At 47.6% G+C, this 14,690-nt stretch overlaps 3 protein-coding genes across 9 annotated transcripts in view; 2 read left to right on the top strand and 1 right to left on the bottom strand.

The window, feature by feature from the left end:
• Window positions 1–7,396, top strand: part of LOC119401327 (anoctamin-5) — a 31,720-nt gene extending 24,324 nt beyond the window's left edge. For all 4 annotated transcript variants that reach the window (XM_037668036.2, XM_049418747.1, XM_037668039.2 and 1 more), the window contains 4 exons: window positions 1,445–1,943; window positions 2,789–2,970; window positions 3,205–3,310; window positions 6,640–7,396. In XM_037668036.2, the coding sequence (XP_037523964.1) occupies window positions 1,445–1,943; window positions 2,789–2,970; window positions 3,205–3,310; window positions 6,640–6,801 (949 nt within the window). In that variant the 3' untranslated portion in view covers window positions 6,802–7,396. The remainder of the gene's footprint in view (window positions 1–1,444; window positions 1,944–2,788; window positions 2,971–3,204; window positions 3,311–6,639) is intronic.
• Window positions 7,198–8,135, bottom strand: LOC119401331 (iron-sulfur cluster assembly 2 homolog, mitochondrial). Its single transcript, XM_049418748.1, has one exon. It carries the CDS (start codon window positions 7,857–7,859, stop codon window positions 7,425–7,427), a length of 435 nt encoding a protein of 144 aa, XP_049274705.1. The 5' UTR covers window positions 7,860–8,135; the 3' UTR covers window positions 7,198–7,424.
• Window positions 8,136–8,511: 376 nt separating this feature from the next.
• LOC119401326 (collagen alpha-1(I) chain) overlaps window positions 8,512–14,690 on the top strand; it is a 76,463-nt gene continuing 70,284 nt past the window's right edge. For 2 of the 4 annotated variants that reach the window (XM_049418746.1, XM_037668030.2), the window contains exons 1-2: window positions 8,512–9,091; window positions 14,164–14,319. In XM_049418746.1, coding sequence (XP_049274703.1) covers window positions 8,786–9,091; window positions 14,164–14,319 — 462 coding nt within the window. In that variant the 5' untranslated portion in view covers window positions 8,512–8,785. The remainder of the gene's footprint in view (window positions 9,092–14,163; window positions 14,320–14,690) is intronic. The other 2 variants (XM_037668028.2, XM_037668025.2) reach the window with 1 other exon arrangement.

Genomic DNA, 14,690 nt, shown 5'->3' with positions numbered 1-14,690 from the left:
TGCAGCACTTGGTTGTAGGTGCTATTTGTACCCCGTTTTAATCACCTGCTGTTTTTATGTTGTGTGGGGCGCATTTCAGAGCGCAGCCCTTAGGCGCCCGTTTCTGCGTTGAGCATTGGCGCGCCCTGTCCATTGTAACCGAGAGAATGAACAGAGCAAAAGATGAAAGCGAGCATGGTGAGGATGGCGAAAGGGCGAGGAGGAAGGCAGAGTGCCGACGAGAGGGTGCGAGAACAGCATGCGTCGTCTGGGAGTTCTTTCAATAGCGGCTGCTGTGAGTCGCACCCATGTGCTGGCTCTCGCTATCTCCATATTAGCGAGGCAGCTGCGCTACGCTTCACTCCATTTTCAACATGCCGCACGAGGCAGATTGTCCACGCCAGCCAATATATTTTTGAAATAAAAACGTGTGCAGCTGCGCTCGAATTTGTGGTAGGGAATATCATAATTGTCCGTAAATTTTTCATCTTAGAAAGTGACCACATGTATGGTCTGTGATCTTTCAGATTTACGTGGACAAATAGCAAAAATGAAGGGATGTACACAATTGTGTACAAAGTGTCTCAAAGGGTTAAGTGGACAAAAGTAGGACCTGCACTGTGTCAACACCTCACCATTGGTTTCTAGTGTCACAGTGCGCTTGCACCATCGAACTCAAGCTGTACAGTATGTTAAAGGGGTACTGACACAAAATTTCGCGGCCGAGATAGCCTGCTGGATCGATTCCCGTGTACGTGCGTGTACCATCTGCAAAATATCGACAGCGAATAAAGCTTGGAAGGTATTTTATATGAATTTTGAAATTCGCGAGCGCGATCCAGCATTATAGGCCGCACCTAGTGCATTGACACCCTCGGAGGTGACCCGAGGTGACCCCCCTACTTCCCCTACGTAAGCGTTGCAGCCGGTACAAGTTACGATGACGTCGTAGCCGCCATTTCTGTTTTGACGGGCTTCCCGACGAATCGCTCCTCGCCAGCGGGTCAAACCTGAAGTGATTCGCCACGTCGAAAATTCCTTCGATCCCCGCCGCAAGAAAATCGTCGCCATCAGACGACGATGAGCCCGACGACAACAGACCGCGCGGAAATGCGCCACCGTTCTGTGTGCTCACGTGACCGAGCGTTTCACTCGCTAGGTGGTGATAGTTGCACCCGGCGGCTTGCCGTTTTTGGAGCTCTGTCAAACCGAAACTAAGTCTGTGTCGGTAATGAGGAGCTTGTAATTAATTATCTGTCGCGCGCTGCAGCGAACGATGTGCCGTGTTATGATTAACAGGCCCCCAGCAACACACTGCAGCAAAAAAACGCGGGGCGAAAATTTTTGTGTCAGGACTCCTTTAACTTCTCGCCCTCTGCTGTGAACTGGTCCAAAACGGTGCTGTCAAATTGAACAGACCAGTCGGCAGCACGCATTGTGACCCGATCGGGCGTTGTCTTGGCAGGTTTGTCGGTCGACCTGGGAAGTACAACACGTTCCTGAGCTACCAGCAGGAGGAGTGTGGCCTCGGGGGTTGTTTCGTAGAGCTTTCCATCCAACTGGCCATCATCATGGTGGGAAAACAGGCGTTCAGCGCAATCTCAGAGATGGCGTTGCCTTACGCCATGCGCCTCTGGTCTCACATGTCATTCCTGCGAAGCAGCAACCACGAGCACCAACCCACGCAGCCCTGGGAGCGCGACTACTTACTTCCCGACATGGGCTCCACGGGACTCTTCCACGAGTACCTCGAGATGATCCTGCAGTACGGCTTTGTCACACTGTTTGTGGCCGCTTTTCCTCTGGCTCCTCTCTTCGCGCTGCTCAACAATGTGCTCGAAATTCGACTGGATGCACTGAAACTCCTCGGCTCTTATCGGCGGCCCGTGGCTGTGAGAGTCCGTGACATTGGCATCTGGTACCGTATCATGGACTCTTTGGGCAAACTGGCTGTGCTTACCAATGTAAGTAAAAGCCGAATGGCTTCATTTTTGCATACCGAAGCATTTTTTGGCGAATCAAAGGCACTTAAAGTGTCTATTTAGCCTCCTAGGTAAGGCCACTGTGGTGGCTCTGTGGTTAAGGTGCTCGGCTGCTGAACTCAATGACATGGGTTTGATCCCGGCTGCAGCAGTCAGATTTCTATGGAGGCAAAATGCTAAAGGTCTGTTTACTGTGCAGTGTCGGTGCACGTTAAAGAACACCAGGTGGTTAAAATTATCCGGAGCCCTCCATTACACGGCGTTTCTCATAGCGTGAGCCACTTTGAGGCGTTAAACACCACAAACCAACCAACCTCCTGTGTCATCGTGCCGTCATGGTCATTTCATGAGCTGTTTCATCGAGTATGTATCGGAGAGTGCATGGCGTGACTTGCATGTATGACAAAAATGAATAACATGTCACGACGTGAAAGAACGAAAGAAGGCATATGGATTGAGTGGCTCGTTTCTATGTTAAACACAGCCAAATGAATCCAGCAGACAATTGAAGCAAGGAAAGCATCTAGGGCATTATTTGTTGTTCTTAGATGTAGTGTAGTAAGCCGACACATTTCACCAATGATCAGATTGTCGATGACCAACATGCGTGTTCACCACTATCATTGTAGAACGGATATTACTCGAGTTTATCTTTTACTGGGCACAAGTTCAACCAATAAAGAGTATCATCCTTACCAGCTTGTGTTCTGCGTACTTCACCGTCACAACGACGTGGCATTATTTGGGGAAATTCCACAGGGGATGACTTCCCCAAGGAATTTCCCCGCGGCCTTTTTCTGTCTTCTCATATTGATGAATTTATGCAGGCGGTGCTCATTGCCTTCACGTCGGACCTGGTGCCGCGACTCTACTACCGATGGAAGGTGTCACCCACGGGAACCCTCGATGGCTTTGTAGACTTCAGTCTCTCCTACTTTGATGTGCAAGATTATGACGAGGGTGTGCGACACGGAAATACGTCTGGCCTGCTGGGCTCTCGATACTGCAGGTGAGGTTCAGGTGTTACACTGGTGTTACACGGTCACGTTTGATCGCGATTGGGTCCTTTCCGGATCAGACTTTTTGATCTTGATTGGCTGCTTACTCAGGATGCAGGAGAGAGCCAATCGTTGTAGAGAAATCTGATCCCGATCAGGCTTGATCGTGATCAGCAGTGCACCATGTGGCACTGGTATTACATCACTTCAAGGCCTGTTTCGATGAAAAAAAAATGCACATGCAGGTATGCCGACCACCGCACGCCGCCGTGGGTTGAGAATCAGTACAAGCGGACATCGCAGTACTTTGAAATCCTAGTCTGGAAGTTTGCCTTCGTGCTGTTGTTTGAGGTGAGTCCAAGCGTAAAACCTGGCAACTGAAACAACTATAGAAGAATGAGAATGGGATGGAGTGCATTTGGCACATATTTTCAGATCATGAATGGCAGTTACCAATATCCCTAAAGAAAAAAATTTACAACAGTTGCATCTTACCGGTGCTTACCTACAGCACAGAAACCTGGAGGCTTATGAAAAGGCTTCAGCTTAAATTGAGGATGACATAGCAAACCATAGAATGGAAAATGATAGCTGTAACCTTAAAGGGGTACCGACACGAAAATTTTCAGTTGTCGTTTTTTTGTGTCAAATGAAAGGCCAAGCCCTCAAGAGCCTAGAAAATGTATGCGTGCACCCTGAAAATGTAATTACAGTGTGGTGTTAAAAGACAGTTTTGTTTCATGCTGTACCCTGACATAAGAACATGACATGAGCTTTTTGTCACGTGCTTGCGCAAGATATTGTGATGTTTCCACAGCCACTCCGCACCGTGGCTCCATTGGTGATGCACCAGTGGCCATTTTGGAAGTTTTGGCAACTCACATCATCACAGCTAGCCAGACTGCTGCCTGAGGTCACCAAAATTACGTAGTACTGTAGCCTGATGTCAAGCTAGTGGCAATGCCAGTATGTGCGGCATGAGAAAATTGACTTTAAAGTCAAAATAAAATATCTTAGCATTTGCTGAGTTTCACACTTACTCAGAGCTGTCTCTGTATACAGAAGATATGTATGGCAGAGTAAACTCAGCTTTGAAAAATGGTGTCTGTACCCCTTTAAGCAGCCTTAAGTGTAACCTTAAAACCTCCAGTAATTTTTAACCCACCTATTCAGGGTGGCATTGTCATTTCTATCAGCTTCGTATAATATGTACAAAATTTGAGCTCTCTATTGTTAAGGGTTTTCAAGAAAAAATTGGGACATATGTGTCCCACTGACCACTGAAAGACAGTTGTTTCAGAAAAAAAAAGTACTTTTTTTTAATGCGAATTTGCTGCTGCCCTACAAACCACAAAGGAGAGAGCCTACAAACACCTACTTTCTATCACACACAAAAAAAAACTCAACTAAATATCCATTGCACATCCACTTGCTAATGGCACTCGTGCAGCAGATGTGGGTACTGGGCATGCCTGCAACAGTCTAAATCTTGTACGTGGAGGAAGCTCAACTGCTTCATCCACTGGAAGAGACTTCCCTGCATGAAGTTGGATACTGCAGTCAGCTGCACACAATGTTAGACTGGCTACGCTTCCGGAAATATATCGCTGAAAGGTTGTCAATAGGGGTGTGCGAATATTCGAAAGTTTCGAATATTCGTCGAATATTACATTCGAAATATTCGTATTCGATTCGAAAATCGTGAATTCGAAAAGTTTCGAATATTCAATAACTTCAAATATTCGAAAAATTCGAACATGCGATTCGATTATCATGCATAAAATAACTTGTCTTCCACATTTCTGCTGCGTTCGTACAGCTAAAAACGTTGCTTAGAGGAGCGATAAACATCGTAAGTGCACGGAGGCACGATATCTGCCTGCGACGAGCGCCCCAATACGTATGATTTATTGCTGGTGCATCTCCGACGTGCAGCGCTGTTGGCGATCATGTAACCGTACATTTTCAATATTATGCGGCCGTAACGTGCCGCACTACCACTCGCTCACTATGCGGGAACACTTCTGAAGAAAGACAGTGACCCATGTGACTGGTGGCGGACTGTAGGCACCTTCAGATACCCCAGTCTGGCAAAGCTTTGCCCCATGTAGCTCCTTATACCAGCCACTTCTGTTCCAAGCGAGCGTGCCTTTTCAGTCGCAGTGGGGGTGGGGTGTTGTCTCTGTTAGAAGGGAGCGCCTGCTGCCTGATCATGTGGAGCAACTCACATTTCTTTGTGATAACCTGTAGTCATTACTTTCATTGTGCCGTGATATCTGATTGTGTTGTGATGTGCATTGTGCTAGCCTGGACATTGTGTTCTGGAGATAGCAGTGTATGTTGTGTTGCCAGTCAGGCTATTAATGTTTTTTTTTTCAAATAGCTACATGTTAAATAAAATATTGTAACTGTGGAGGCATTTTTCCTTTGATATTCGATATTCGATTCGATATTCGAAGGTGGATATTCGTATTCGATTCGTATTAGAAAAATTTGATATTCGCACACCCCTAGTTGTCAACTTTTGCATTGGCCAAATCTTTGAGGAAACTGTATGGGTAGGAACAAATAAAACCACTATAATAGCGCATTTAGGAACTCGTGAGTATGAAACAAACTTTTCAAGCATACCGCTCATGCTGAATCGGGTGGAGAGCGCGCCAAAATCTGATGAAAAAAGAATACAGCGCGTGCAAACTGAATGGTTCGTTTGGAACATGGGTATGTGCTGGCACTTTGCGAATACCATGAAAACAACAACCAAAACTGCTTTCTAGAACATCCACGCGGTCACACTAAAAATCTGAAAGCAATCGATTCAATGGTTTTGATCTAAAAAATTAGAACATGGCGAAGAAAAAAGTGGGACATAAGAGTCCCACTGCCCCACAAAACGTTAACATTTCAAGTGAACGCGTGTGTTGAGATCAGAATGCCATCGCGATCAACCATGCCAAATGCGGCAGCGCTACGAGCTGTGGGCGCCCCACAAATTCTAAGAAGCAATCCCTTCTCCTCTCTGTGCCTTTCGGCATTCCTCATCCCCTGAATGTTCGCCGTGACGTCAACGTGTCTGCTTGTCATCTACAACACCTGTTTTTCCGCTTGAAGGTGCGCACGCTTGCTGCTCTTCCTCCTCGCACGGTGAGGAGGAACACTCGGCCAGGAGGGGAGACGAGCCGATGAGCGAAGGAAAGAGTGAAACGAGCGAGGGCGTCTTTTGTATCAAACGCGTGCAACTCTGCTATTACGGCACTGTTTCGAAGAATTCTTACACCTACATGTTCGTTGTAGACTCGTGCACAACTGCAACACGACGACTAAATTTTGACCTCTGTGTGGTTGAGTTGCCCTTTAAGAAGAGAGCAGATTGTAAAAAAAACAAGCGTGTGTTAAGGACAGCTTAGTTGGAATCAAGAAGAAGAAATGGGCATGTAGCTGAATGGCAAGACAACCGCTGGTCAGTAAAAGTAAATGACTGAATTCTAAGAGAAGGTAAGTGGTGCCATGGGGAGGCAGAAAGTTAGGCGGGCAGATGAGATTAGCAAGTTTGAGGCGATAACGTGGCCATAGCAAGCACAGGAATTGGAGAAACATGGGAGAGGTCTTAATCAGGCTAAAGATGGTGACTGCTGCTACTGCCTTGTGACTCAGACAGCAACTTGGTGCTCCCGTTCCAGAACATAATTGCATTCCTGATGACGCTCATTCGCTGGATCATACCCGACGTCCCCAAGACCATTCGGGAGAAGATTCGAGAGGACAACCGGCTCACCAATGAGATCATAATTCTGCAGGAGCTACGCCGACGACACGTGGACAGCCCGCCCCCAGTGGCCTGAATGTTCACTGCTGGCTGTATTCTGCCACACCTGCCGAGTTCCTGTTCCCCCTTGTGTGCAATCGTGTGCAGCTTGTTTTGTGAAACTGAGGCCATTGATGCATTGGTGCCAACGGGGCCCCATGATCAAAGCCACAGAAAACGTTGATAGACGAATGTTCTGTTGCAAGAGCACTTTGTGCAGCGATTTTAGTGTCTGGTCTCGTGTGAACTCCTCGTGTACCTGCCCACCAAGAAAAAATACGGTGCATGCCATACACGTGCAGTCTGCTTCACGGCCGCGCTTATTTGCTGTGAAAACTCAGGGTAACGCCAGCCCGCCTCGTGACTGAGGTTGCCTGCCTAAAGCATTAACGATAGTCGAGCTTTTTTCTCGCTCACCTTGTTACGGACTCTATTTACTTATGCAGAGTTTATTTCATATGTTGTGCCAACTGCCATGCGAGTGCTGATTACACGTAATCTCAAATGCCTTTATATACTGTAAGCCAAACGCAGCGTGCGCGAACAATGTTATGTACGGCTTGCTACAACAGCGTGATCACTTTTTTTTTGGCATAAGCGCTACAGTTTCTATTAAAGGATGTGCCACTACACTGGGCGTTCGTGTCTTGCTTCTACAGTCTAAAGTTTGATGGTGAAGGAGGCGCCGCAGGAGCATCCGCGCTCCGCCTGCGGATTGTCCACGATGCGGAAGGCTGAGCGGATGAGCTCCTCCTGGTAGTCTAGCGTGGCGCCGCGTAGCAGGTCCAACGAGGCACTGTCCACGACCACGCGGGCGCCGTCGCGTTCGAAGAGCACGTCGTCGGGTGCAGGCTGGTCTTCGAGCTGGAAGCGGTACTGGAAGCCGGAGCAGCCACCGCCTTCCACGGACACACGCAGCACGCGGCCGACTCCGACGCGCCGCAGCTTGTCCACGCAGCTGTCGCTCAGCCGAAGGGCACCATCGGCACTCGATGCGACGCCGCGCCGGCATGCTGCTACCGCCCGCTCGTTTCGTGCTCCTCGCACTGCCCAGAGCACTGCACCGTGGCACGAGCGAAGGCACTGCGTGAGCATGTTCTTGCAGCCCCTTCAAGTGAATCTTGAACCACTCCAATGAGCGGCAGCTAAGGACATGCTTAACTTGAGGGGGGTAATATACGCAATACCGTGATCAGGAGAGCGCGTCACATGCGAGGCGACTCTTTTCCAGGCTTTGCAGATACACTCGGAACCTAGAGTACACTGAGCTGGGCCACTTTTAGTTTCGCTGCAGCCGGGCGCACGAAATCATACGAAACCAATTGCGACTTTCATTCAACTGCTGCATACGTAGTTGTCACCGAAACCTCTGCTACTAAAAGCCACCGCAACTCATATCTCGGCTAATCTCGACCGCATTACAAGTCAGTTCGAGCCGTGGTTGAGCCATATTGCACGTAACAAAAGTATAAGCATTTATTTATGTGTCGGAGCAACACTTCAATGTTTAGAAAAAAAAATATTCGATTTATTCAGATTGGTAGGAAGCATTCTTTTGTTTGAATTATGGACACACGAGTAGATAACGCGTAGTTGCCTCTCGGTGGTTGCTCTGTAAACTCGTCAGGGGAACGTACGGGAAAGAGCGCATAGTGTGCGGAATTATAAGAAAAATTAGAAGTGGAAGTGCCGAAGGCTTCCCTATTGTTTGTTGTGCGTGCTCACCGCTGCATCCCAAAATTATTGTCAGGCCTAGCTTTCGCGCGCCGCCGGCTGCCTGCCCCTAGCGACGGCTACTCGAAACCATGTGCTTCTTTACTTCCTTTGAGCTGATGTGTGTGTGTGTGTGCGTTCCATGACACGCTGTGCCCGTGAGAATGATTGCGGACAATAAACTCGGCGATATTTTAAAGTAAAGAAGACAGAGGCGATCTTTGGCCGGCCACCAACGACCATCGAGAGGACGACGAGACGGTGAAGTAGAAAGGAGAAGCGGTGCGGGGCAACAAAAAAGCCGAGATATGTGGCAACAGTGGAGCGCGGCCGCGCAGCCCGCTGCTGCCGCCGCGGCCGTAATGCCGGCCGCGGCCGGACAGTCTTTTGTGCCGGCAGGACTCGGAGTGCTCGGTTGGCCCGCGGCTACGCCGGCGGCGACCCAGCCTGCCGTCTCGTACGCGTGGCCCCAGTGGACGGCGGCCGCTACGACTACGAGCGTCGCCGCAGCGGTGCCCACCGCGACGCCCGCGGCCGATGCCGGCGCAGGAGGGGCGCCGGCTACCACGGCAGCAGCAGCAACACAGGAGGCGGCCGCAGCGGCTACGCCCGAGGTTGGTGCTTCGGCGCCCACCTGCGCACCCAACGCTTGCTTTTCCCCGATTGCGGCAGACACGCCGTCTTTTCTCTGTTGCGCGCGTTTGGACCGTGCTGCCAGGCCTCGCAGCGAGCTAACCCGAATTGCGACGTCGTGCTTGGCTCGGGCTCGGAGCCAGCCCACGGAAACGCGATGGCTACCGTTCGGAATCGTAACTTCTCGGGAAAATTCTGCGCAGCTCGAGACCTTCTTGGAGGCCATTTGCCGCCGTTTACGAAGCTTTCCGAGCGCTAGTTGTTTTTCTCGCTTAACTTTGAATGGCCGCCACGCGAGTTCCCACAGTTCAGCGCGGCTCGCCGGCCACTTGTGACTGTTCCGTGTAAATGCACAAAGGATAGGTCCAAGTCGTTCGCTTATCTAATCTAGCATTTTCGGATTCATTCTAAACCATTCTAATTAACGAATACAACGCCTCCATTTTGTCCCCCACTCTCTGTACGCACAACCGCGCGTGCATAAACGGTGGCTTCCTTAGCATCTCTTCCTATTGCGAAGGAAATGTACTCAGATCACATTTACATGTGACGACGTTCAATGTTACGAGGAACTCGCAGAATAGGATATTGATTTGGATTGCCGATTGCGAATCGTTACTTCTAACTGCTTTCTTCTTCAACTTGAGAAAGAGTGCCACTAGCTTTGTCTTGCACTAATACTTGTTCTCCATGTGCATTTACCATACACTACGGACTAAATTTATGTTTTAGTTTATTAGAACTTGGGAAATGCGTGCATTTTTGGTTTTTAATAAAAACCTTGCAAAGGGGCTTTGTTGGCATCGCAGTAGTGGATGCTTGCCGTTTACAAATGTTTGGAACAGCCCACTCATATGTGGCTCAGGTTCAGTGTAGTGTGTTTCAACAGCAAGCGGTCATTGGCTTCAGCATGCTAGTAATCGTGCTAGTAATACTCTGTTACTGGATTAACAGTTTTGTACTGCATCCCCTGATGTGTCATTGCTTATTGTGACTGTGCTTGCTTACATGTGCCGTTTGTATGGCCTTGCCTTGTTTTGCTTGCTGGTGTTTTCGTAGCAGCATCTGGAATGGCAACAGTCGACACGTTAAGGGACTGCCTTCAGATCACTGAGTAAGATAAGCAGGAGTGCCAGCATCCCTCATCATGAAACGCTAATGGGGGTTTCCTTAATGAAAACCAACAGACAATAAAGCCAAGGGTGGTGTAGTTTTCTAACTGTATTGTAGTAGTTATGATATAAATGTGAAGAAATTCGAGCCGACGAAGAGACAACTTGTCGTCAACAGGGACCGAACCTGCCACCTTCGGATAATGCGTCCAATGTTCTGCTACTTGAGCTACGGCGGTGGTTGTCCCTCCACTTTATAATGTTTCTGTGCATATAAACCTGGGATTACTGGCAAAAAAAAAGTGTTCCACACTTGCCGTCATGGCTACGTGTGGCGCTGACTAACACTCGTGTTTAGGTGCACAGAAATACCCGATAAAGTGGACGGAAAATCGACCGTCACTTTAGCTCAATTGGTAGAATATGTGACACGTTATACGAAGGTTGCATGTTCGGTCCTTGCCGGCAGCAAGTTGTTTTTTCGTCCTCTTTTTATTTCTTTGCATTTATGTCATTACTACTACAATACATTTAAAAGACTACAAATAACATCGCCTATACTTTCCTTGGCTTTATTGTCTATTGGTTTTCATTAAGGCTGTGCCCAACAAAGAAAAACGAACCCTTCAATTCCAACAATACTGCAAGTCTGCCTAGTTGGAACATATTCATCTGAGTGGACTTGTGCAAGCACACGGAGACAAAGAAGAGGTATACAAGGACGCGTGCAATCTAACAAATGGTTTATTTTTTCGGAAACATTCACTTAACCCATATATGCCCAGTGTCCTACATATAAGACGCTTCTTTGATGCACTCTAACATCGCTATTTCTTTAGCTGATGACTAGCGCCACGTACAACACATCAAGCAGGCCTTAGTGGCCTGCTTGATGTGCTGTACGTGGCGCTAGTCATCAGCTAAAGAAATAGCGATGTTAGAGTGCATCAAAGAAGCGTCCTATATGTAGGACTCTGGGCATATGGTTTAATAACCCTCCGATCCGCATGATCTGGTCAAGGAAACCTGTGAAAATCCCCCTTAAATTCCCCTTCTGTCGTTAATGGGTGCTTCGCAGCGTGTTTGTCAGACAGCACTATGCCAGAAAAGAGATGTTTAGAAGAGAGTTTCACTGCTCCCACTAGCCAAAATCGCGGACCAAGCTCCGTTGTCTCTGCCGTTGCTATAGCAACCTTGCTTGGTGGTTTGCTGTGTTTTAGCAAACGTCTCCTCTATCATCTGCTGTGTCACATGCCTTGGTGCCTGCTCTTGCTTCTAGTGGTTATTAGCGGAGAAACATTTGCAACCATATTTGGCTCGGAAGACGATGAAGCCGAGCATGAAATGAAAGGAAACCTTTTACTACCATTGCTGCTAAATGCATTGACGTTTTTAGTGGGTCGGGGTTTGCTTTGTTTTCAGTGCATTTGAAGTGCACTTCAGTATCTGTTGCGGCAGATTCCTGGCTATCACAACATGCATCTAAGCACGAGGTCTGAGTACACTGCTGCAGCGGCCATGTTCTTACACTGTGAACATCTTAAAGACAAAACCCCTTGACTACTGTGCTTTGAAAAAGCCTCGGGCAACCAATATTAATCATAAGCCCTGCGCTACTCCTGCCGCATATCTGAATGTGTAGCTTTAAGGTGCCAAGCATAATTTATTGTTTATTTGCAACATATCTCATGTCGTTTAGTTTTTGCAAGAACAGTATCGCTGCTTTCTAGACTTGTATTGGCGTGCAAAACACTTCACGAGCGGGTTGCATGTCTTCTAGTGGAAATATTAAAGAGCAGCTTTTTTTTCTGCTTGGATATAAAATTCTGAGGATCCAGAATTGTGAGGCCTACCTTTCATTGCCCTCTTCTTTTCAAGAGCTTGTTTTTGTTCAGTTCAGCAAATTCCCAGGTTTCCCTGCCACACAAAGAACATGTTGAAAGGAAGGAATGAAAACAAAATGCCAATACAAAGAATTCTCAGCATGGAGGAAAACAACACTTCTGTGTAGACGTTAGAGTCATTGATTGGCTCGTCTGCTCGTGTCATTTTTGTCTGCTTTCATTAGTGTGCTCATGTATAAGACAAGTACCAGTTTTTCTATTCTGATTCTGCAGTCAGGATTTTGCGTTCTTTTATCACTATGAAATGCAGACTCCCAGAGCCAGGGTGCCCAGCAGGTGATGCATGTAGCTTCATTGGTTCCGTGCAGCCGATGCTGGCCTCTGCCAGTTTTGAGAAATGCACATGTTGAAAGGAGAGTAGACTAATTTCCACTAACATTTGAACATGGCGCTGAAGGAAAAAAAAAGTGAGTGAAAGGAGAGGAGGAAAGCGCTAAGGCATGAGACCGGTGGGAGAGAGCAATGTATTCCGTGGTGCTGGTGTTGGCATTCCTGTCAGTCTTACTCCACGCTTCTGACGTAGAATAGAAATACGTGACCTTGTTCAATATTTCCAAGATGTTTTGCAGTGTCCTATTGTCTCTTGAGGCCTCTGCTTAGGGATGCTTTCCTGTGCAGTAAACACAGAAGTATGTAGTTCAAGTAGAAGCTTTTCAATTTGGGTTACTGTTCGTAATGTCTTGTAAGAAAATGTGTTTTGCTCTGTCAGCAGCCGTGCAGGGGAAATAAAAATTGCCCTTTGACGAACCTGTTCTGGCTAGCTGACCGGCAGAGATTGCATCGCACAGCAGTTAATTTTAAGCGGAGCCTTGTAGTGTGGTCGTAGATAATGTCTACTCTGTGTAATGACTGTGTAAACTTCTGCTGTTGTCGCATCTTCATATTTATTGTAGGCAGGTTTGTTGGTAATTTGCATTCTTTGCAACATACACTACAACCTAGTCGTACGTAATGTGAGTGCCATTAGCTTTCCCTCCTTATCTGTGATATAGAAAATTTTAATCTTGGGTATGCTTTGTGAGCGTCTATCAAATCTGTAAAAGGAAACTAGAGTAGGCACCTTAGATCAACAGATGAAAGAGAGGCATTGCCGGGCACGGTTGTGAGTGTTGTGAATCTTTGGCACTGCTTGACTAATACGTTAGCGTTGAAACATCTGTTGAAAAACACATACATCTTACAAAGTATGTAATTGTTAATGTTCCTCGTGCACCTTAAGTATTATCTCGTTTTCATCTTACAGATATCGGGTGCAAGGCGCATAACAGCAGTGGGTTTCTAAGAGGGCAGAGTACAGTGCTGGTACAAAGCATTACTGGGCTCATCTGTGGTCCAGTGCCGATTTTTGTCATCGGTCAGGCAGTGACTGTCTGCTACTGTACAAGTACTGACAACATAATGCTAGTTCTCGTCATAATAGTATGTTTCTACAAACTTCAGCCTCTTATCAGGTGTGTTTGCTCATTAGCTGGGAGGGCAGGCGGTCAAAACGTGTGCAGTTCAACCAAGGCTTGACATTCCTGCTATAGTCGCGTAAAACTAGAAGGCAGCAGCACGTCGTCCTCGAGCACAGATGGACACAACAAGCCTGCACCTGTGGGCAGGCACTCTAGACTGACATCATAAGGTGGACGGCCGGTGACTCCGCCTTCGGAGAGCACGAGCGGGACTATTTCTTTGGTCACGGAAGTAGCCGGCAGTCGTGCTTTGGTCATGTTGGCGTGGCCGCTTTCTGCCTCCTTGTTTGTATCCGACTGTAGTTGGTATTGACCCCCACCAAAAATTTAACTCTAAAGACGAGACAAAGTGAGAGAGCACAAGATGCATGAGTTCGTATCGATTCATGTTACATTCTCTTACTTTTAGCGTAATGTTTTCTGCATAGGAATTCGTGTATTTTGCTTGAGTATTTTGAGCTTTGTGATGAACGTGTTGTTGCTGTGGTCGGTTGTGCGTGCATGAATTAACTCGAGGGGGGTATGCAGGCAAGATGTGCTGTCTCTGTTGGCTTTGCTGACTGCACTGTCGTTGTTGCAGGATGCGGAGCGCATGCAGCAGTTGAAGACCCAGGCTCAGGCCTGGCAGCAAGCACAGCAGCAGGCCTGGCTGGCCTGGTCTCAGCAGTGGGCTGGATGGACGTCCGCCTACGAGGCGGCTGCAGTCAATTCCCAGCAGGCCGCCGCTGCAAACAAGGTCACTGTAGGAATAGTTCTGTTTGTTTTTTTTTAGTGCTGAATTGTTCGTATTATCCTCTCTCCCCACAATGTTCGAACATCAATTTACATCGTGGAAAATTGGAGCAACTTGTTTACCTACAATAAGGTGTTGACTTGGGCTGGTTGGTGCATACTACAAGAACTGGGTCACCCAAAAGTACTTGCTGTTGGGCTAGTCATATCATTCTGTGTACTGACCTTGATACTATGATCACTTACCACATAAAAAAAAAGGAGAGGAAAGGAGCAGAGTGAGAGCTAACTTTCGGCTGTTTTAATGCGGCAAAGTAAATGGGCTCTATTAACATTTTGCTGCACAAAGTATGAAACAACATACCGTAACACATC

The sequence above is a fragment of the Rhipicephalus sanguineus genome, chromosome 8 (genome assembly GCF_013339695.2).
Source record: "Rhipicephalus sanguineus isolate Rsan-2018 chromosome 8, BIME_Rsan_1.4, whole genome shotgun sequence".
NCBI lineage: Eukaryota > Metazoa > Arthropoda > Arachnida > Ixodida > Ixodidae > Rhipicephalus > Rhipicephalus sanguineus.
The sequence above is the reverse complement of the archived record's forward strand: the minus strand, read 5'-3'. Positions and strand labels throughout refer to the sequence as shown.

Coding starts and splice junctions, on each gene's coding strand:
- LOC119401331 (XM_049418748.1), bottom strand. CDS start 7,859: ATGCTCACGCAGTGCCTTCGCTCGTGCCACGGTGCAGTGCTCTGGGCA.